The sequence below is a fragment of the Acipenser ruthenus genome, chromosome 12 (genome assembly GCF_902713425.1).
Source record: "Acipenser ruthenus chromosome 12, fAciRut3.2 maternal haplotype, whole genome shotgun sequence".
Lineage (NCBI taxonomy): Eukaryota > Metazoa > Chordata > Actinopteri > Acipenseriformes > Acipenseridae > Acipenser > Acipenser ruthenus.
Genome location: NC_081200.1, coordinates 32,044,970 through 32,067,823, shown reverse-complemented (window position 1 = coordinate 32,067,823; position 22,854 = coordinate 32,044,970). Strand labels below are relative to the sequence as shown.

At 38.8% G+C, this 22,854-nt stretch overlaps 1 protein-coding gene across 3 annotated transcripts in view; it reads right to left on the bottom strand.

The window, feature by feature from the left end:
- The window catches only part of LOC117417235 (retinal-specific phospholipid-transporting ATPase ABCA4), a 30,934-nt gene that overhangs the window by 1,214 nt on the left and 6,866 nt on the right, over positions 1-22,854 (bottom strand). For 2 of the 3 annotated variants that reach the window (XM_059034871.1, XM_059034870.1), the window contains exons 7-38: positions 21,365-21,562; positions 19,985-20,074; positions 18,260-18,500; positions 17,504-17,643; positions 16,051-16,167; positions 15,528-15,725; positions 14,362-14,567; positions 13,690-13,866; positions 13,065-13,287; positions 12,384-12,605; positions 12,023-12,227; positions 11,727-11,825; positions 11,407-11,622; positions 10,141-10,318; positions 9,343-9,474; positions 8,635-8,774; positions 8,186-8,323; positions 7,463-7,653; positions 7,142-7,259; positions 5,499-5,704; positions 5,328-5,382; positions 4,877-4,960; positions 3,626-3,813; positions 3,397-3,521; positions 2,735-2,833; positions 2,253-2,537; positions 2,092-2,124; positions 1,786-1,891; positions 1,372-1,446; positions 1,039-1,208; positions 491-668; positions 213-328 (exon numbers count right to left, since the gene is read on the bottom strand). In XM_059034871.1, coding sequence (XP_058890854.1) covers positions 213-328; positions 491-668; positions 1,039-1,208; positions 1,372-1,446; positions 1,786-1,891; positions 2,092-2,124; positions 2,253-2,537; positions 2,735-2,833; positions 3,397-3,521; positions 3,626-3,813; positions 4,877-4,960; positions 5,328-5,382; positions 5,499-5,704; positions 7,142-7,259; positions 7,463-7,653; positions 8,186-8,323; positions 8,635-8,774; positions 9,343-9,474; positions 10,141-10,318; positions 11,407-11,622; positions 11,727-11,825; positions 12,023-12,227; positions 12,384-12,605; positions 13,065-13,287; positions 13,690-13,866; positions 14,362-14,567; positions 15,528-15,725; positions 16,051-16,167; positions 17,504-17,643; positions 18,260-18,500; positions 19,985-20,074; positions 21,365-21,562 — 4,949 coding nt within the window. Of the gene's footprint in view, positions 1-212; positions 329-490; positions 669-1,038; positions 1,209-1,371; positions 1,447-1,785; positions 1,941-2,091; positions 2,125-2,252; positions 2,538-2,734; positions 2,834-3,396; positions 3,522-3,625; positions 3,814-4,876; positions 4,961-5,327; positions 5,383-5,498; positions 5,705-7,141; positions 7,260-7,462; positions 7,654-8,185; positions 8,324-8,634; positions 8,775-9,342; positions 9,475-10,140; positions 10,319-11,406; positions 11,623-11,726; positions 11,826-12,022; positions 12,228-12,383; positions 12,606-13,064; positions 13,288-13,689; positions 13,867-14,361; positions 14,568-15,527; positions 15,726-16,050; positions 16,168-17,503; positions 17,644-18,259; positions 18,501-19,984; positions 20,075-21,364; positions 21,563-22,854 lie in introns of those variants that run through there. The other variant, XM_059034872.1, reaches the window with a different exon arrangement.

The window sequence follows — 22,854 nt, the reverse complement described above, 5'->3', positions numbered from 1 at the left end:
TGAGTTAATATGTCATGATTTATTGCAAATGATAATACTGTTCAGCTTTTAACAAACTAATAATTCCATTTAGCACACATTTAATAAAATACCACTTTAAAATAAATTTGTTTCAGCTTAAACTGAATATTCAGTCAAGCATTTGGGGCTTTAATTATGCAGTGGTCATTTATAAGATTCAAGTAAGCACAGAAAAGCCTTTGGTGACTTACCCATACAGGAGCAGTAGTGCCACAAGGGCTGGAAGATTAGTTGGTGAAGTGTATGCTTTCTTGTCAAAGACAATGAATATCCCAACAACCATAGCAGTACTCACTGAATAATTCAACTGGTCAAACAAAACAAAACAAAACAAAAAACAGAATATAAATACCACTTTATGTAAAACCTAATGTTCTAACACATCTTTTCTCAGGTAACAGAATATGTACAAAAAACAAGCAATAGTTCAATATAGCTTTAGAACATAAAGTATTTAATTGACACATACCATATCCCAGAAGAAGCTGGATATCCAATAAACAGTTGGGCTCACACCGCTCACAAACTGCAGGTGTTTGGCTTTGGTGACCCTCTCTTGAATCAGGTAAAGGACAAAACTCGCTGGGATAAAAGACATGGCGAAGATCACACAGATCGCCACCACGGCATCTACTGAGGTAGAGAGCCTGAACAGAATAATGAAAGGAAGATTACATCCAGCCAACAGGAAATGAATACAAATGTATTTTGCAAATAATCAATATGCAGATGAAAATCTTTACATAAGTCCAGTGTCCAAAAGAAAATCACACCATAATGAATGCTGCTGTAGGACTTAAAGCCCTCTTTAAATAGCGACATTGACTCAGCATTCCTCACAGGCCAACTAGTCTCCATCCTGTCATTTTCATTTTCCCAAAATTATTAAAATGTAATAGAACCAAGTTTGGATTATTTCGCTTTTGCTGTACGGTATGGGTTATATCCATTGGTAAACCAGATTGGAATATGTTGTTAATTTATACTGTATGCTACAGAGCACAGTCTGACACTCACACAGTGACCTCAGAGAGCTGCTCTTTGGTCAGGTTCAGAGGATGGTTGATGGTGGTGATTCCGTACTCGGCTGGATCTGCTCCACTCGGTAAGTTCGCTCTGAGAATCGCGTTGTTGGCTATGTTCAAGAAAGAAACCATCGCATGCCAGCCCTTATTGCTGTACCACACCTGCAGCACAAAAATGAGAGTTCTTTTTAGATCACACACTGGCTGGGGAGGGGGTCACCCCAGAGATCAGTAACTGGAACAATGGCGAAATAGCAGACTTTAAAATGAAGCCATGCAAGTCAGCTTGATGAATGTGGAGATGTGGTAGAATAACAATCCTTACCTTCACATTATATTCAGTTTCCATATATTTAAGGAAAGGCTGTAATTCCCTTAAGACTGCCTTGGAGTAGTTACCCTGTAAGAAGATGATTAAGAAAAGCATTTTTATACAAATGTATACAATCAGTTTTTACACCAACCTAACCTTTCATTGTAAAGGTTTCATGAAAAGTGACAATTTCCCCTTGGATTTGCAAGTTTAAACTTTAGCACACCTTTTTGCATTTGTACTGTGTCTACAGTGCCTTTACTATGGTGTACAACAGAACACATTTATAAGCAGTTATTAAAATGTGTATATTGTTAAAAGTAATGCAATGCTGCAGATGGGAGGACAATAAACAACCAGACAGGGAGGGATTGTAACTTGCTTGTTTGTATATACATCTGCTCAAGGTATTTGAGATCTACTCACCCCAGTAACATTAAGCATGCATCCCAGCTGCATGAAGACCTCGGCTACATACTCCGTGTTGAGGTCGAGGACTGGAAGCTGTCCACCAAAAGAGATCCCTCCATACCTGAAGAGGCAAGCCCATCCATTAAACAAAAGTTGGACCACAGAGGCACCTAAACGACAAATTGCTGTATTCAATCTAACAATAAAAAGATTCTTAAAAGCTGAAATCACAATTATTGAATCTAAACATTAAAAAAAAACAGCTTTCCATACAACATCACAGTTCATGCAAATCTTAAATAGTTGAAAGCGAAACAATACCTTTGCTCATTGACCCAATATTTGCTCTTTAAACTGTAAGAGAAAAAAATATATAAATATTACAAAATGTGAAACTTTGATTAAAAATAATAACTAAGTCATATATAAAATATCTATGTGTGCATGTCATACATACAATAAGAGTCATGCCTCAAAAATACCTTGTTCTGATCAGTGTTGGGTATGTTTTTACGAGGTAATCAAATATGTTCCTATTGGTGAGGTCTAGTACAATGTCTGTGGTTGGTTGAAGTCTCTGTGGTGGGGACAGCCCTCCAGCTCCTGCAGGGCATTGTGGGAGCATGGTCAACTTCTCCTGGGTGCTGCACTGACAGACTGGTGAAGGGTTGGTCTCAGTCCAGTTTTGTTTCATCAGAAGGTTCGTAACATTTACAGGGATAAATTCCATCTCCCAGTCAGCGGTGGAATTACTACAAGGGTATTTCCTAGAGAAGAAAAAAAAACACAAAGGCTTCACCAGTTATTGAACAGATACAATATTGCTTGTCAAGAGGCACCAATACTATACTATATATATAGGAATTATCTACCCCCTGGTGGCTGTATGCTGAAACTGGACTAGTACTATTAATATTATCATTAAGCATACTGTATTTCTATATTATTAACAATGAATACTTACGCTAACGGTTCACTCTTCATGCAGCGTGTCCCAAAACCAGGTTTGTTTAACAACACATCACCAAAATGCTTCATTGGCTCACTTTCAGGCTGCTCGTTGCTGTTAAGACAGGTTTTCATACACGTTAGTCACAGTTTACAAAGACATGCGTATCTTCCTGAACCAAGTGCATCGTCAATCTGCAAAAGGCCTTGCTCCATTCTGGGGACGTGAACGGGGGTCAATACACTTGTTCTTCTTCAATGCGGACCATGGGAAAGCAGATGGGACACGAGTCTTGCATCTTATTAAAAGGAGACAACAATCTCTGTGTATGTAAGCAAAAACTGCTTCTTGTTTTCCATTGAGTCAACTTTGGAGGGTCTTAAAGCTTTAATAATGTATTATATAGCAAACTAGAAAGCTTGGCGTTCATTATCTTAGATTATAAACCAAACAAAAGCTTGGCTGAAAAGGACTGACTAGTTAAGCGGGAAATGAAAATAAATAAATAAATAAATAAATAAATAAATAAATAAATAAATGTATTGTTTTTGCAGGACTTTTTAATCGTACAATTACAATCTAAAAATCTCCTTATATCCAAACATTTTCATCAGTCCCTTGGTGGTCGTTGTAATCCTCTATACTAATATTATAGTAAAGTGAACAGGGGTTCTTACCTAAAGAAGGTGAACTGCTTGCCATACATCCATGGGTGCACAGATAGGCTGGGATATTCCCCAAAAGGAGGGATGATGAGGGTAAAAATCAGAGCCAAGAGAACAAAATTTGCAGGCAGGACAATCTGAAACAGAGTGAATGATGTGTCTCTTAGTGTACTCTTTAACATTTTTCCAAGTGATTTTTATTCCTGATTTTGCCTATTTAAATAGCAGTCCGAGGCTCTACCTGTGCGAGGAAGTCCTTCTGGCTGCGGGTGGCATGGTACAACCTCTTTATCAGAAGGGCTTGAAAGACCAGCCCTACACCTTTGATCTGGTGGGAGCCTTTCCCATCACTCGCGTCATTAGGAGAGTTCTCAGGGGCCCTCTGCCCATTGGCTGAAGCTGACTGCTTCACCCCAGCATTCTCTGCACCTGAATTTAATGTCAGTTAATATATGACCGCCAACAAAGTGTTGTATTACTTGGAAGTTTCTATGTAAACACTGTACTTCTGCATGTATGTTGAACTGCTATCCTTTTCAATTAACACTGTTTCCTCAACACAATATAATCTCAAACGCTTGTAGAGGCAACATGCTTATTTAGTATCTGTGATATTTTAAACAAATTTCTGATATGGTCTTCAACAAAAACTGTGATTGCATAGTCAGAAATGAGGAGCAACAAAACCTAGAAAGACTATAGTCTGTAGATGATTCCGCAAAGCAAGCTTAAAAAGTGCTGCAGTACTACCGCTTTCGCACTAACAAGCTATTTGAGCGTGCAGCCAAGTTTACCATGAACATCACAGGTTAAGGTGACGTCTCTGAAGCCAGTTGCTCTACAGAAATGGCATTTTTAAGTGCAATTATTTGGGGCTCACAAAATTGCAGTTGTATTTATGAGTGGAAGATAAAGTTCGCCCATTATTTATCTTTCTGTCTACCATGAAAGAATAAACAGAAAATCAGCAGGCAATGATGTCGAGTGCAATTCACATTTTCCTGGCCACCATTACCAGAGGGATCATCCCCTTGCCCATGTGAAGTGGATTATCCAGAAGTAAAAATGTATTGTTCAAGTGGCCATTTTCACTACCAGTGGATATTACACTAAACCTAAAAACATTTTTACAGTGGCAATGACAGTGACATCACGTCAATGATCCCTAGAAAAAATGGCTGCCAGATCAACAAAACAAATCCATGGACTTATGCTAAAGATGACTTTGCACAGACAAGAGGAGCCAACATGTTATCCTGGTATGTGGTGGAACTCCAGAGATGGCTAACCTGAAGGTCCTCAGTCATTTTAAGGAAATCCTGGGTGGTAAATGCACTTAACCCCAGTGTCTCCTAATCTGGCCTCAGAGGAGTCTCTTTTTTGTAATGTTTATTGTAATCCTGGTGTGGATCAGTGATCCTCTAGGTTGCTCCAGTCTCAGCTCTAGCAGTAGCAGTGCTCTGCAGCAGAGCTTTGCATTGCTTTATTTCACCTTCTGCAGCTTCAACGTTTACAGTGACCTTGTTCTCTCCAGCAACACTTGTTCGAGACTTCCTGTGCTGCAACATCCACTCTTCTACAGTTTGGGTTAACAAGACATACAGACACTGCACAAATCAAACACACACATGCTAAATAAAACACTTGATCATCACACTATTAGACATCCTAACTCATTCCAAAATGATTAGTAGAGCACCAGCAGCAACTGAACTATTTCATTAAACCTCTAGACAGCACGTAAATTGTTTATACTAGTTTTGTCACACTGAGAGTTCCCTTTCCCTTCAACGTGAATTTATTACCGGACTGTTGAATTGCCACTTTGAATAATATCACACAAAGCTGGATTCAAAGATACAGCATCTGATGTGGTTTGCAATTGGAAATAATGTTTTTATAGGCCTGGAGTCACAATCCATTAAACACAGTTGTATGGTTACCTGGGTTCCCCACACCTGTGGCTGTTTCAGCATCAGCAGTAACCTTAAGAAAAATCTGAAGAACAAAAAAAAAACATGTATATAACTATAATTAAAAAAATATATATTATTATTATTATTATTATTATTATTATTATTATTATTATTATTATTATTATGTTTTTCCCCTACCTCTTCGAGTGAGGTATCAGAGATCCCGAAGCTGCTGAGTCCCATGTCACCCAGTGTCTCCTCCAGCTCCCGGAACAAGCTAGCATAGGCCCGGTGCTTGAAGTCTTTGTTGGGCAGCAAATACGTCACCTCCTGACCAGTCATCTCGATCAGCTTCCCCTCCGGAACGTGGTGGTGAATCAGGCTGGTTATACTCTCTATGTCACCTACAACAAAAGAGTGGGGCAGACAGGCTCGCATAAATTCCAACTTTTTTTTTTTTTTTTTAATTCTGTTTATTGATTTTGTTTAGTAAAGAAATTACACACAATGAATTACAAAATAACAAAGGTAATAGACACATTTCAAATAATAATATAATACATAAGCATCATTAAATCATTTATCATTCTCAATTTGCCAGGATTGTTTTTGAAATTTTATTTAGGAGACAAAAAAGATAAAAACAGAAGGGGGAGAGAGGGAGGGGGAGAGAGGGAGATTGCAAGCAGCCAGTTTGCATTCAGAAGAGAGAAAAAGGGTAGATAGATAGGTATAGATCATGGGGAGCCGTGGAAACCGAAGTTAGTATGTGATAGAAGGGCATGCCAAGTTAATTAAAAATTGTCAGTAGATCCACGAAGTGTATATTTGATTTTGTCCAGCTTTAGATGCTGCAAAAGGTTCCTCAGCCACTGAGCATGTGTGGGCGGGGCAGCCTGTTTCCATGCAAACAGAATCAGGCGTCTAGCCAGTAGGGTAGAGAAGGACAAAGAGTCAGACTGAAGTTTCGTTAAAGAAATGTCAGATGATATAGGCTCCCGAGTGGCGTATCCAGTAAAGGCGCTCCTCGCAGGATGTGCCCTATAGCCTGGAGATCGCTGGTTCGAATCCAGGCTATGTCACAGCTGACCGTGACCGAGAGTTCCTAGGGGGCGGCGCATAATTGGCTGAGCACTGCCCGGGTAGGGAGGGCTTAGGTCGGCAGGGGAATCCACGGCTCACCGCGCATCAGCGACCCCTGTGGCCGATAGGGCGCCTGTGGCTCTGCAGCGGAGCCGCCAGATCTGTGTTGTCCTCCGGCACTATAGGTCTGGTAGCATTGCTGTGGATCTGCAGTGCGAAAAATGACGGCTTGGAAGGAGCACGTTTCGGAGGACGCGTGTTTCAGCCTCCGTTTCCTGAGTCGGCGGGGGGGTTGCGAGCGGTGAGCCGGGGATACAGATAATAATTGGGCATGCTAAATTGGGGTGAAAACCGGGGTAAAAATAATTGGCGACGACTAAATTTATAAAAAAAAAAAAAAAAAAAAAGAAATGTCAGATGGTGTTATACCAAATAATGCAATTAGACGGTTAGGATCAATAGGGTGCTGAATGATTTCAGAGAGGGTATCGAAAGGGTCCAAAAGTGAGCAAGATTAGGACAGGACACAAACATACGGATGAGGGTTACCATCCTACTGTTTTATCATTATAATGTTCATGGAATCCAAACTTCTCCCTTTGTCACAATTGTTGAACATTTCGCAGGAAAGTTTATTACGAGGCATCTTTGAAGTCAGCTTATCAGTTTAAGTTAGGCTTAAGTTTAGAGCTTAGGGTTTAGGGTCATATTTCCATATACATATACAGTAATGGTTCATTGATTAGACAGCATATTACCATCCATCTCCTGTTCGAAGGTGTGGGTTTGGGTCTGGGTCTGGGTATGACAATCTTTCTTGAATTTGGTACAAGTAGAGCACGAGCATGAGCAATCCGGTTTACAGCCACATTCACTCTAAGTTAGTTGAGAGAAATGAGAAAAAGAAAATGATAATGATGCAAAAGCGGAATAAAGTAACACAAAGGGACAGTGATAATGTCTCGTTGAAACATTTTGTCTAAATGCATTTCCTTTTAGTATCGCTACTGTATGCCATCCGAAGCTATGTATGGTATAACATGCGGATGAGGAAACTGTAAATAAATCACTGTAAAGACCTCCTTTTTCTTGTCTTGTTTGACGCATCTCATCCTGCGCACCAGGGTAAGGTAGAAGCCGATGCCGAAGCAGTTCTTCAGGAACAGGGGGGAGCCGCAGCAGAGCAGCTTCCCCTTGGAGATGATGGCCACCCGGTCTCCAAGGAGGTCCGCCTCGTCCATGTGGTGTGTGGACAGGATGATGGTCCTGCCTGGGGACAGGGTTTGGGTTTGGAGACCATTACCAAGGCCATGCGGTAACCTCCACATGACAAATACACAGCTGACTGGAAGTATTGCACTGTGAAAACCTTTTTAATGATACTTGTCGTTTGCAACATTTGTAGGGGGAATGCTAAGGCCAACTACATTATTAACCTTTATTCATGTATACTTTCCTAATTCAAGAATGAGAGCAATGGGAAACTGATACTACATTGTAGGTCCAATTCACAAATCTTTAGGACTGTTTTTTAAGGACTTTTTTGAAGGGTTTTCATAAACATTTTGTTATGTTTATCAGTGCTTTGAAAAATGAATAGACCTTCTCTACACAGTTTGAACAAAGTTTAATGAACTGCAAGCTTCATTAAATGAATCAACATGGGCTTTAAAAACAACAACAAAATCCACAAAACATTTTGAGAATAGGGCCCTGTACTTGCCAAATACCACCACTATTTATGTACGCAATATTTTTAATTCATTTGCCACTAGAGGTAGCTGCTGAGCTATGCATTTTACCTGAGCGGTACTTGAGCAGCAGATCCCAGATGGATCTCCTTGAATAAGGATCTACTCCAGAAGTGGGTTCATCCAAAATGACCACCTTTCCTCCCCCAACAAAGGCCATGGCTATAGATAACTTCCTCTGCATGCCACCTGAAATATGACAGTACATTAAAACTGTTAAATGCAAAAAAAAAGTGAACACAAACAATTAAATGACAATTAAACACTAAACAGAATTACTGAACCAATTTTACAAAAAGTGAATGATTTCACATAAAAAAAATAGTAAGAGGTTTTACTGTGTTACTAAAATCAATGTAATTCCCCAAACTTAAGAGCTTTTAGGGTTCTTTGAAGCACTGAATGATATTAAACCTATATGAACTGCATTTATGGGGCTCATCTTTGACTGAGAGGAAAGCTAAGTGATAATCAGTTTAAAGGCGAGCTGAGTACTGTACCTGACAGGTTCTGTGCCTCTTCATTCTTCTTGTGAGGGAGGCCAATGTCTTCTAACATTTCCTCCACCTCCTTCTCAGCTTCTGCCTTCGGCTTCCCTTTCAGTTGGGCGTAAAATAGAATGTGTTCAGCTACTGTTAGGCTGTGGAAAAATAGTAAAACAGCAAACTTTATTTAGCAGCTACATTTGTTATATAAAACAAAGTGCACCTAACACTAAATCTATTTTCAATTGCTATGGCAATTTAGAAGAATAACCTGTGGACACTTGCTTAAAACACCTAAAGCTAATATTATTTTTCCCCTTAAGTGTTTATTAAATTTAAGGGTGTTGTTGATACATTCAGGTTACCAACTTAGAAAGGGGGCAATGTGTGACAGGCCTATATGTAATACGTTATGCAACCGGCCACTCAGTAGTTTCACTATAATGTAGGGTTGTGTATTACAGTAAGCTGTATTAATAGCTTGTATTATTCCAGCGTAGGAATGCTAGTACTACATTAGGTGTCTTGTATTTAATAATATTTAATATTATAAAAGTTTTCAGAATGCCAGTGGACACTACAGACAATTTTCAGTGCCATAAACAGAACTGTAGTGTTTATTTTTTCCCTGTTTCAGCTATCAATGTCTTATTGAAACATCACTACGTCACATCAGTACACATAATCGAGAACACCGTCCATTAACCCTTAACCAGCACATACTGGTGGAAGAGGATGTTGTGCTGTGGGCACATGCCCAGGGACTGTCGAATGGTGTCAATGTCCGTCCGGATGTCCTTCCCTTTGATGATAGCAGTGCCAGAGGTTGGGGGGTACAAACCAGTGAGGACTGACCTAAAACAACAGCAATGTATTTAAACACAAAACATTCAACTACATTATTCTTCTATTTTATTGTCAAAGCAAATTCAGGGAAACATACACGTTTAACACATGGAGCGTAGCATATGAACAAACTTTTCACTGGTCCCCATCATTAAGTATTTCTGTGGTTTTATCAGAGATGTAAGGAGGGAGCGGTTTATCACATCTGTTTTGTGCATTATCACAGGGTGCTGACTCTGTGTGTTTGTGTTGTAATCATTAATTCACAAATAAAAGTGATAAACCACCCAAACAGAACCAAGCCTTTAAACCTGTCTGCAAGCAACACAATGTATTTGTTTACTTTGACTGCACGAGTCTTCGAGTATGTAAATGCTCCATCTATCATGAAGCAAAGAGTAAATGTTTATCACTGCTTAACAATCTATCAGTAACATAGCCATGCAAGTCCATCTGTTGAGCAATAGTAAACCACATTAGACAACCCATATTGCAATAAGAAGCAGAAACAATGTAAATGGTAATGTTTTTTTTTTTGGGGGGGGGGGGGTTGGCAGTCAAAATCTCACTCCAAACAATATACAAATTAAAAAATTAAAAAGACCCATATTTGAATACTTCTAAAAATGATGATGCAACTTCATATGCAGTCAAAATATAAAAATGAGAACTGACATGGTTGTTGTTTTTCCAGTTCCATTGTGTCCCAGGAAAGAAGTGATCTGCCCTTCATAGAAGGTTATGTTCAGCCCGTCCAACGCTGGCCTGCTGCAGCCATCGAAAGTCTTCACCAGGTCCTGAACCGCCACCCCGACCACCAGGCCTGCCGACTCAGCCTCGAAGAAAGGGTTACCTGTGAAGCACACAAGAGATCCGATAGAGACCAAGACAGTCTGGCCTGTTATGTGTCTGAATGGTTTTTTCATTATCCACCAAATGTGTGGTGCTAATCCAGTTGCTAAGGTGGATTCCTTGTTCACCCTTATTGCATAAAATCACTTTTGTGGGTGTGGGTTAAAAAAAAAAAAAAAAAAAAACAGCATACATTCCAACAGTCCCTATATGGACGAGACAATCCCGATTTCCTAGCAAATGTCCCTGGAAATTCTTCACAGCACTGCCTGGCAGGGTAGTGTGTTGACATGACCGGATCTCAGTTTATTGACATATGTCATATCCAGTCATATTGCTGAAGCGTATTGTTTCCTCACTGCTGCTGCAATATGATTTGATGTGTATCATTTTGAGTCAAATGTGGGAGCCAATGGAACGTGAAGGACTGAGGTTAGCTTCATTTTTGTACAGCATTCGTTGATCGCGGGAAGCGCAATGCTAAAGGTTTTGAGATATATATTAAATAAAGTCTGGTTCAGCAAATGAAAATGGCATCTATCAAAGCAATGCTTGTTTAACAGTGACTGTATTAAAATCTATGTATTTATTCAGGGGCATGGGCGTAGTAAGTCTATTACTTTTGTGATAATGAGTGCTTGCGTGTATGTGTCCCCCCAGGCATCCTGCTGAACAGTTTCCAAATGTTGGCAAGTATGAAACAGTGACTAGGGATACTTGGAACAGCATGGGAGAGAAAGAGGTTGTAATAAGCGGAAAGACAAATTGAATCAGAGGAAAGGAATGCATTTTATTGTAACTGGCGTGTACATTAAATATTAACCAATTTCCATGTTTATGTTCCAGGCCTGAGCGAAGCAAGTGTAGCAGAGCAAACAAAGCCAAGGACATTTTCTTTCATTGCTAAAACGTGGAATGGGAACAGGAGCACAAAAAAACAGGAGTGTTTTGGCTCCAATCTTTACTACAGCAAGGCAATTTGGACTAACATCCAAAGTGCCTTGATTAAAAATATGAACAATAATTTACCATGCATTCACTGACTTTGCCAACCCGTTTATGCTGTCTATTGGTTTTTAACCAGGTTACCTGGAATAGTTTCAGCATCCTTTTTCTCTGCCTCAGCTTCTTTCTTTAGCTTCTCTTCCTTCTCATTTTCTTCCTTTTCCTGCTTCTCTTTGTGCTTGCAGGGTTTCTTCGCCGGTTCTTTGCTCTCGGTTTTGTTCTCAGTCACCGACTTCTCTGATGACTTCTGGCTCTTCTCTTCCTCTTTTCCATCCTTGATCTCCTTTATCTCTCCTTTATCTTTCAAAGAAACATATGAAATTTAAAATGATTGGAAAAGGCTATGAGAAAAATAAAGTTGAAAAAACTACTATTACAGGAAAGAGATCAACCTATCAACTTACCTTCTGTGGGGACTGGTTTCTCAGGCAGAGAGGGCTCGGGTCCTGACCAGTATGAATGCTGGAGTGGAAAATACCAAGGCCGTGCTATACCATACTGACCTGAGAAAAAATAAAGTGAAGGAGCTGAGAAGGTCTTCCACAATCCAGACCAACAAGTCTATTTGGTTTAACTTTACACTTTACTTACAACTTAATTGAGGGCAAATAATTGGACAACTTTGCTTCAGACAAATGTATTCACACAGCAGGAATTAGCATGTACAAATATTACATGACATGTAATGCACTGACCATACCTGGGAACACATTATCAAGGTACCATGCCAGGGCGCCATAAAGAAAAGCATCAAAAACCATCATCCTGATGGAGCATAAGAAACTGAAGTCGTCGCCCTCTAATGGACTGGTGCAGATATTATCCCACTGCAGCCCAAGGCCCTGCTCTTCATAGCGGGATAAATATTCTGTACCAAAGCCAAATGCCACTGGAGACAGCAAACTCTGAAAAACAATGACGATAGCAAAATTCATAATATCAAAAACATGCATATGCACTGTTAGGGATGTTGTTGTTTTTTATAGCTTTATAGTTTCCCCCTCGATAGTTTTTGTCTGCATTTATCAAATAAAAAAGATAAGCAGGTAAGGGGTGTGTACCACCAGTATCTTCATGTTCTTGGTGATGCGGTCCTGCCAGGCGAAGCAGAGGATGTGTGGCAGGTAGAGGGTGAAGTAGATGATGCCGCTGCAGGCCGCTGCCAGGTTGGCCTTATTGAAGAAGACACTCATCAGGAAACACTGCATTATGGTTGCCACGGTAAACGTCAACAAGAACAGGAAAACGATGACAGGATTGCTGTAGTGCAGCACATTTCCTTCCTAAAGCAGACAGAGCAATGTTAATAGATGACAAGGACACAAAACATTCTTCCCAGCTGAGGAAAGGGTCTGAATAAAGTATTTTTTTCTGTTAGTCAGGATTTGTAATAGAAATGAGAACAAGACGACAAGATAATGTATTGCATTATTTAACTACAATTAGTAAACAGTTTGAGATGAACTTTAAAAGTCATATTTCAAATTATTATAATAATAATAACAACAGAACATTTCAGTTATTTAAAAAAAAATGATATAATTTATATACCTCCACTAGATGTCACTATTAACATAATAACTGCAGGCAAACTCTTAACTCGCACTGATTGTTATTACAGGTGCTTAGAAGGTTCACAAGTTTATGGCCAGATCTACACAGCAGTTCTACTCCTTGTTTTGCTAGAGTGAACCAGTACTTGCTATTCTGTGTACACACAGACATTAATCACACGCTCCTACCATGATGACAAAGGTCAGGATGCCTGTGCTGGTGGCCATCATTAGGAAGCTGTCGATGAACCAGGTGTACCAGATCACACCATTAGAGACGCCCATGACCTTTAGTGTTTCCTTGAGCCGTAGCTCCTTCTCCAACACAATGCTCTTGACGATCATGGAGACAGAGTAGATCCAGGCCAGCACCATAAACATGGGGAAGCAGTGGTTGAGAGTCAGCATGAAGCTACGAGAGAAGGTTATTTGAGAAAAATAAATTAGTAGTAGTAGTAGTAGTAGTAGTAGTAGTATCATATTTATAGATATGTTGATGTTGTAAGAACACAATTAAGTGGGTACAAAAGGAATGTTTTAAAGTAAAATAATGTTATTTATCAGACCGTTCTGATTTGAATTAAGGAATGAATAACAGTTTGCAAAATTAACTTGTACACATTATCATACTGCCAAGGCCTCAGCCCTGCTACAGTACAGTAAGTAGCTGGAACTCCCTGGTACTTTCTCTCACTGTTTTATTTAGGCCTAGACATACTGGTGGAAGGGTTGACACTGGAGTATAATAGAAGTGTATGAATGACCTTATAAAAAATGCAAACACAAATCAATAAAGGTCTCCCTTTTCACTTACAGGTCATCTACATAGCAGGGATATGGCATTTGCTGTACATAGAGCCCCATGGGCACGTCCTTATTTGTGTGACTCTTGATAATGCCGTGTTCAATCATGTCCTGGAGATATGCAAACCCTCCCCAGATGTAACGCAGGTCATCCAGGGGGTCAGCCCTTGGACCAGGGTCCCAGTATCTGGTGAGGAAACAGCAATAGGAACTGAGACAATGGAAAAGTTGTTATCATCTCACTACAGCAGAGGGGGATTCCACACAGGCTGGACTCGGCAGCACAAGCAGATGGAGTGGGCGGAAGCCTGGATGAGTGCCTGCCTGTTAAAATGCTAAAACACATCTGCTTTCCTAATATTAGGGGTGTGTGAAAAGAGTTACAATATTTAGAACATGTCTTTATAATAAACTATATTAAAGCCAATTAGGGCCATATTCTTTAAAAAGGGGTTGTTGGGGGTGGGGTTCACTTGTATTCCTCATGTTATTTGTACGTGATTAATTTTTTTAATTTGCAACACTAACTAAACCTTCATACTTGTGTCAGCACTTGAAATTACGTACAGTAGCACTCAAGAATACCCAAACATTTTTTTTTCTGGATTACTTGAGTGTTCTGGGTCTGGTCATTGTCTTTGTGTGCTTGAATCTGAATGGATAAAAGCAAGCCAATGTTTACCTGTCTTTGATTTTATTGGTTCGCTCCACAACATCAATGTCCATGCGGATCTTGAACTTCACATGCATTGGCAGCTTGTTGGTCCAAGGGAACATGTCAAGAAAGACAATTCCAGCCCAAAACTTGTTTTCTTGTAGGAGATACACAGCTTGGTGGGTCAGCTGGACTTCATCAGAATGGCCTACAAACTTATCCAGATTCAGACACTGGAGGCAACGAAAAAAGGTTACGCTTTGGAGGTGTGGATTGTTCCTAGCTAAAGTAGTGAAATACACGATTATTCAAACTGTAATAAAAGGTTATCCACATTACTCAATTAAATAAAACAAGTTAAATAAAACTTTCCAAGTTTACACCACATAGGTATTCTACATTTAAACACTAGGTTGGTATATTTTCAACTTCTAGTTGTCCACCTTTGAATTAGTCTAAATATCAAACCCTTTTAACTAAACTGTTAGTGCTGTGAAAATATCTATCTGAAAAAATGTTTTGTCTTCTTTATGGGAAAGTTGCTATTTATGATTCTAATAATTTGCCCAGGTTAGCCAAATTGGGAATATTGATACATTCAAATGATGATTGACTAAAACAGACTTGACAGCATGTGAGCATATAGATTTACCAGAGTGGTCACATTGATTGATACTTTATACAGGACCAAATTGTACCTAAACCAGTTGTTGAAATTTTAACAAATTAAAATGCAATTCGTAACAGCCTTACGGGAGAATTTATTTAGGATGTGGATTTCCAGTTTCCAGATTGCTGACCTTTGATGGGGCGTGTGTAAACACTACAGATCACAGCACCAAAGTATAGACACTTGTATCTCACTAGCAGGAATTTCCTGTGTTTTTCTACTAAAACAATAAGTACAAACTTTGAAGCAGCCAGACAAAATAACATTTATGTATTTATTTATTTTCTGTTTCTGACAATGATCACGTATAATAGGGGTGGGGGTGCTCCCCTTAGGGAGATTTAGAATTTAGAAGGTTACATTGAAAGCAGGTGCTAAATGAACCAGGCATGACAAGGGCAAGACTAATTGAATTCCACAAGAAAATAATTTCTTAAAATGTACACTTTTAAGGAGTTTTATTGGAATCAATTTCCAGACCTTGAACCAAGAGCTGGAGTGAATCTACCCTGGACCCCCTTACCTCTCCGTATTGGTTAAAGAGGCGGATGACCTGGTCAGTCACATCAAAGATGTTTCTCCAATCAAAGTCCATCATGTCTTCTGGTCGACTGCTCGGGGGTCCATTGTAGAGAAAGTTAAGAATATATTTGGATGAAAATTCTGTATCTTCAAGATGTCTGTCAATGAAACCGCTCACTGTAGGGTTTTTAATTGTATCCTGGGAATAGAAGAGCCAAAATAAAAGGCATTTGTTACAGCAGATTTAAAAAAAAAAAAACACCTCTACATTTTGAAATATTTGTCCAATGTAGTTTTTATTATTTTTTTCAAGGTTAGGCTGAAGACAATAATATGGTTCCTTTCAATTACCAACAGTGTGCAATTTCCCATCACGCTGAAAATACAACAGAAATGAACTAACTCTAGAACTATATTTCAAATGGGAAAATTGAGATTTTGATAGCATAGTTTGTGTTCAGTTATATCACAATGCCTTACTATCAGAACAGCAGGAAGGAGGCTTATTTTAAATAAAGACTTACTCGGATCATATTCATTTGAACACTGCTCTGAAAGAAGTTCCACACTTGAGGACCCACTTCTTCCCAGGCTAGCCCCATGATCCTCAGTCTCTCCAGCTCCTCAAAGGTGGTGTTAGCCTGTGTGGAAGATATTAAACAACACCAAGGCTTATTCTTACATTGTCTGTTATCTTAATCATACATAATATAGAGTGGAAGTATGAAGTTAAGAAGAATATGATTTTGGTTATAGTTTGGTTTAAACTTTACTGTGTGGAAGGATTCAAATGACAGATATTTCCATTTCAGACCATTTTAAAAGATCTCTGTGTTCTTTGCAAATGGCAACCTTTGTCAAGGACAGCAATGCTGAAACCAATACCTTTTCCCATCTTAAAATAAGCAGATTATTGGTTTTACAGTGAGACGCCTTCAATACATTAGTGCCCTCTTACACCATAAAGCACTGACCTCCTGATTCAGGGAGGAGTGAACTACACCTCCTTGAAAAATAAAAAAAAATAAAAAAAATAAAACTGATAAGATAAATTAGTTCCATTTCAAAATAAGTGTTTCTTTTTCAAGCTCAATTATGTTTCAGGGCAGAGTTTCATTTGAACTACTGTTGCAACTCCAGACAAAAGATATGTCAAACATAAACTTTGACATTTTTAAATATGTATAATAAACATCTATTTTGACATGACCTGCACTGGTACAAGCAACTGTCCTTCGAACTGATATATCGAAACAGACATGAGTATGAAGTCTTTCCTTGAGACAAATGTGCTGTATAGATTAAAATAGAAGGGAAATGCAAAACAAAAGGTGTTGAAAACTCCCAAAGTTATTTCCATAACTGTGTTATATGTGTTCTGTAGTTGAACTGTCTATTAAATGCAGAAAACACACTCACACACACACACACACACACACAGGGATGGTTATCAGGAACAGAGGTTTTTGAAGAGGGGTTTTCAACTGCCCAATAAATCAAACTGTAAGGTATTTGTGATTAATGTTCAGGTTCTTTATAGTTCTTTTCTCACTGTAGTCTTAAACACTCTGGCAACACTACAGACATGAGAGAAAGATAATGATATTCAAAACTGTTAACCACTATAGCTGTATAGGAAAGATAACATCTCAGAACAGCACAGCTGTAAACTATCCAAGTGTATTCACATTTTTTTCAGTACAAGGCATTTTAATTGGTTATTTTAGGATTGTCTTTGTGTTTACTTAGTGCTGAAATACATCTACCAGTCAGTTCCATGAGGCCGGGATTAGTTTAGAATTGGTGACTGGTTAACTAAATATATATTTAGCGGTGTTAACATGTTAGTTAACATGCGACTAACAGGTGAGAGGTTTTGAGACTCCTTGCCACAGTTAAAACTTCTCAAAACTCACCCATCTCTACTTGGCATTATTCTCATGACTGTACCAAACACTGACAAGTGTGTTTCCTTACATTTTTTAATATCTGCCGCACAGCAGGAGAGTCAGGAGCATACAGGATCTTTCCCATCAGCAGGGGCTTCATGGAATTCCAGGCTATTTTGGTAATGGGGTTAGACTCTAGGTTCTGGATGAGTGAATTGCAGAATGGGCCTGCAGGAAGTTTAAAAAAAACTTGTTAAAACTATTGTTCTTCTGCCAAAAAATATATACAGTATATATATAATTACAGATGAATTATAAAATCAATTGCAAAATTGTAATGCTCTGCGTTCGCAATCACATACAGTGCTCTTTCAACCACTGCTCTGGCAGAAGTTTCACTCATTAAAACTTAGAAAAATAACTTTAGCTTTTATATAGGTATTCTACCTGCTGTAGTTTACAAGTCAATTGTACATCTTTAAAAGCTAGTACATAACACCATTTTCTACATTTTTTTAGATTCAGGGTATTCATTTAAATTAACAGTTTTCTCTTTATCATGCTGGTAATATTCAGACAATTTATACTGAAAAGCTTTATATGCATTTCCCTCATTAATAGCTAGATGCTTTTTGATTACACCTATAAATTGTAGCACTGCATACAAAACAGTTTGTCAAAGTGCTTTAAAGATCTTCAAAGAGCAAAGACTGCAGAAAGATACTGATTTATTTACCTTTAATGGAACATACAGGATAATGTCTGCTTTGATTGGTTCTGCTTGAGAAAAATAATATAAAGCAACAGTCCATTTTCACAGGAATGTAAAATATCAAACACTTACTGGTCGTTTTGTCATAGATGTAATCGTGCTGCTTCTTGGAGCCGTCGATTCCAAGAAAAGCCTTGTAATTATTGTCCTTGTACCAGTTGAATGAGAACACTCTGGAGCCCTCTCCCTCGGGGTACCCACAAAACAGGTTAGACACCGAGTTCATCAGCTGGGTGAAGGAAGATGGGCCGCCATCTTGGAAAAGTGGGTACAGGACCTGGAGCAGATTGTTAAAACTGTTTCTCTTGATTAGCTGTGGAAACACAATAAAACAAAAAACAATCCTCACAATTACACACCATCAGCACAACAGAAGCAAAATAATAGCTGCTTTTTTATGCTCGATGTTTAAAATCAGTAGTGTGGTTGAATTTGTGATATAATCAGTTTAACAAAGATTGAACTACAATAGTTGGATGTTATGTCTGGAAAGGGCGATGTGGACTTTGTACTTTGTTTCCTGGATTCTATAATAATAATAATAATAATAATAATAATAATAATAATAATAATAATAATAATAATAATAATTTGTATTCCAAATAATGTATCAAATATAGTACAGCAGTCCATGCATGCAAAACATACAAGTACTGTATGGTAACAAAGACTGAACTCGTTGACCCAATCACAACTAGGGCAGTAGGGGTTTTTTCCTGCTTTTTCTTGTGCTCGTTTGCCCTTCTTTATTAGTTTCCGGCACACATGGATTACAATGGCATGTACATTTCAATTCTGATTCAATGACGGTGCTCATCAGAGCAACAGGCCGCTGATTGAGAGTGGCAGACGTGTTGTGTATACACTGGCCTCCAAGCTAGCTCTCACTACAGTCTATTTCACTAGAAAGATCAAGTATGGATTAGACAGAGCTGTTGGATATTTTCAAGATCAATGCAAATATAATCAAAGGCTAAGGGAAAAATAATAGTGTTTGACCCATAAGAATACACACACTTTAGCCAGGTCAGACTTTTAGGTCTGTGTTTTGAAATATGGTAGGACACTGCAATTAACCACCAATGTGTTCTTCTAAAGCTTGCCTTGGGCTCTTGGGAGAGTAGACAGGATGCACATTTAACATCTCATCTGAAGAATAGCAACTCCCCAGAAGCTAAGTACCCCCTACAACCATTATGGGGCTTTGGTTGTTTAGGACCACAGGGTAGATTGCCTCCAACTGAGCCACCAACACCACTTCAAACACAGCATTGCCAGGAGTTCCTTAGATTTCGATGGTAGTATGGCTGCAGGCATTTTAAATGTGATTGGGATAGAGCATGTCAATGGATCAGTAACATTTTATGATAGTGTTTGTAGTTTTAATTACGGGAATGGTTTTACTGTTGGTGTGGAAGGGTGTGTGTATGAGCTTCTGACTGAGCAGGTAACTTCTATAAAGAGTTGCAATGCAAAGGCGTCATGCTAGCCATGGTACCACAGATACTAGTCCTAAATGCCACCAGAACATCCACACGATTAGTATCATTTAAATTAACCCACTGGGGGAATGAATAGAAATTTTGCAATTTGACAGGGACTTTATAGTTATTATTAAGTTAAAGGTCTGGGGTAAACTTGTGATTTAGGGTTAGGTTTATGAGTAGATGCTCTTGGAAGTGTGGATGCTGCTGGAGTATTTTGGCTCAAAATAATTCAGCAACATGTTGCATGAGTAACTGGGATATTCCTTAATTAAATTATTGTTGCACAACATCGGTTCCACTAATGTCTTACCTCTTGTAATAAATCAAAAACATTTGACAATACTTGGCCCCAGAATCGTAGGTCCACACCAGAGGAGTGATTATCCAACACTGAAGGAAGCTGAAAATATAAGACATTTCATATGCTAATGGTACAATACACCAATGGTGCAGATAAGATTGAAATACAGATCACTGATTTTATTATATGTAATTCTGTATTCTTATTTAACTAATGTTGGTTTGGAGTGTCAGGATATTCGCATTGCATATAGATATGCTGTTACACATTCCAATCTTTAAACAAATTGCAAAGTAATACAACAGCCTGGAAACTACCCATTATGTAGCTGAGAAAGAAAGTCAGCATCATTTTATTCAGGATGAATTGATATTTTGATGCTTTTATTCCACCCAGTAATTTCTTTCCCCTCAAGCACGCACTTTGCAACCCGCATTCAAGCTAGCGAGCTCATAATACACCGGGCAGAGGTTCAGGAAACACTGTGTGGTAACAAACTCGAAAATAAGACATCCTTCCTGTGACATTCCATGGTATCTCAACAGATCAGACTTGTTTAAAACTTTAAACATGCTGCTGATATGCCAGCGTGGACCCATAGTCTCCCGAAGACTGGAACCCCCAGGCCGAGATTTAAAAAAAATCAGAAACAGGAATTTGTGTAATTGTGTGAACCTCTAATTCAGACCGACATGACTGCTAGTCGATTGTCTTTATGTAAAGCTTCATCCAAGAGGTGTGTCTTCACTAATCTTATTAAAGAAATAGGCCAAGCTTTCCTTGTCCCAGAATGGCAGGGAAGAACCAGCCTACTCCTGTTACTCCAGAGTTGACTTCATTGGGATAGTTCAGAGGGGCTGAGGAAACTTTCCAAGTGTGCTGAAAGGGCAGAAGTTTTGGCAGCTCAAAGAGCAAAGAAACAATGACTCCCATGCTATTGTACTACTTTGCTCGCGTGTGCAGAATTACCTATTGCACACTAAGCTACTATACTGTACATTCACTGACCGGAAGGAAACCAGTTAACTAAGAATAGTGTTGCTTAGCGTTGAGTTCCAGCTACCCAGAGTAAACTAGGACATTAAGCCATAATGGTGGTATTAATCTCAATAGAAAATTATTAATTAGTATAGTTAGCATTTGGATTAGAAAGGGTCCTTTTAGAACCATAGGTTACAATCAGGGATGAAATTCTCAACAAAAATGTGCAGGTACTCATATGAGCAGCCGAGTGTAAACATTTAACAAAAGTAGACAATTTAAGTGCCAGCTTTAAAAACATATACATATAGGTACACAATACATTTATGAATACAAAAAATAACTGATAAAATATAACCAATTCACCACAAACAAGGAAGCTGGAAATACTGAAAGCTTCGTACTCACAATGTGAAAGAGCTTGAAGAAGTCAATGTTTGCATAGAGAACATCCTCAATCTTCTGCAGTCTCTGCTGACTCAGGACGCACATGGCGTTGCGCACTGCATGCAGACCATGCCGGCTGGTGAAGATGATGAAGCGCTCCAGCAGGGTTTGGCTGCAGGCAATGTCTTTCAGGGTCAAGTCAGGGACCCCGAATGCAAACTAAAGATTGAAAAGAAAAGGGGGGCTTGTTTTAGTACTTTCCGAACACTGGAATCTGTTGTGACTTGAAATAAAATACTATGCTTGTGGAATCCACATACCCTGCACTAGGTTGTGCAAATCAGATCAATGGCCTCATGTACTAAACTATGGAGTCGAAATTAGGAATACGGAGAAAAAGGTCACATGTTCATGACTTGGTTTTTAGTTCACTTACCGTACTTTAGAGAGTTTTGACTACTTTGCAGTCTATTCAAGCCCACATCCCAATCAAGACCACATTCATAAAGTATTTGATTGCCAGTAAGTGAACAGCAATCTCTTGTATTTACTGGTAATACTTAAATACAGCCCACTGAACCTTTGCCAACCAGTATCCCACACAACAATTACTCCTAAAGCCGCCCTTTTTATTAAGAAGCGGTCAAGATCCCAAGATCAAGAACAGGAAGATTAACAACACTGCTGCTTCTGTTTATTTTCAAATATTGGGTGTTTCGACAATAGAGTGCAATTAAGAGTAGGAGTCGCTCAAAAAGACTGGAAGCGTGGAAACTGTGTAGGTGAAGCTTCTTTTAAATCACATGGGTAACTATAGATAAGTGCTGCAAAACATGTTTGCTTCTGATGACTGCATATAAAAATGTAACAGTATGTAACAGTTTGTACAGTATGAAATCTAGTTTAGGTAGTTGGTCACACTTTTGTGTTGTGTAGCATATTAACATGTGAGTGACTTGTGTGTCTGATAAATGATTTACATTTTGGTTCTTGAATGAGCATTGGCGTGCATTATAAAATTCTTTATTGGACACACACATACAGTAGATAGATAGAGACAGAAAGATAGATAGATAGATAGATAGATAGATAGATAGATAGATAGATAGATAGATCTTTTAAACAGCTTTTGAGACTATCTGTGTCAGATGTTGACAGATGATACTTTCTAATGTTAAAACCAATTATTAAGGTAAAACTTAGCCAGCCACTGCCTTCATCTGTGTAAAATTGATAAACTTAAATGGTGCGGCAAGACCTGTGTTGCTTAGTTCTTAAACACAAATCATTTGTAAAGAGCAACAGTCCATTATAATCTTGGATAAACCTCATGCATCGTGTCTCACAGAAGCTGTTGACAACATTGAAACTAAAATCACTAGACAACATATCTGACTTGTTTGAACAAAGACTGAGCAACTCCTGGACCTCATCATCGCTCCATAACACTCTTGCCATTTTTTTCTTTTATTTACAACGCGCGGACCTTGCCCCTTGATGTTTGTTTGTGG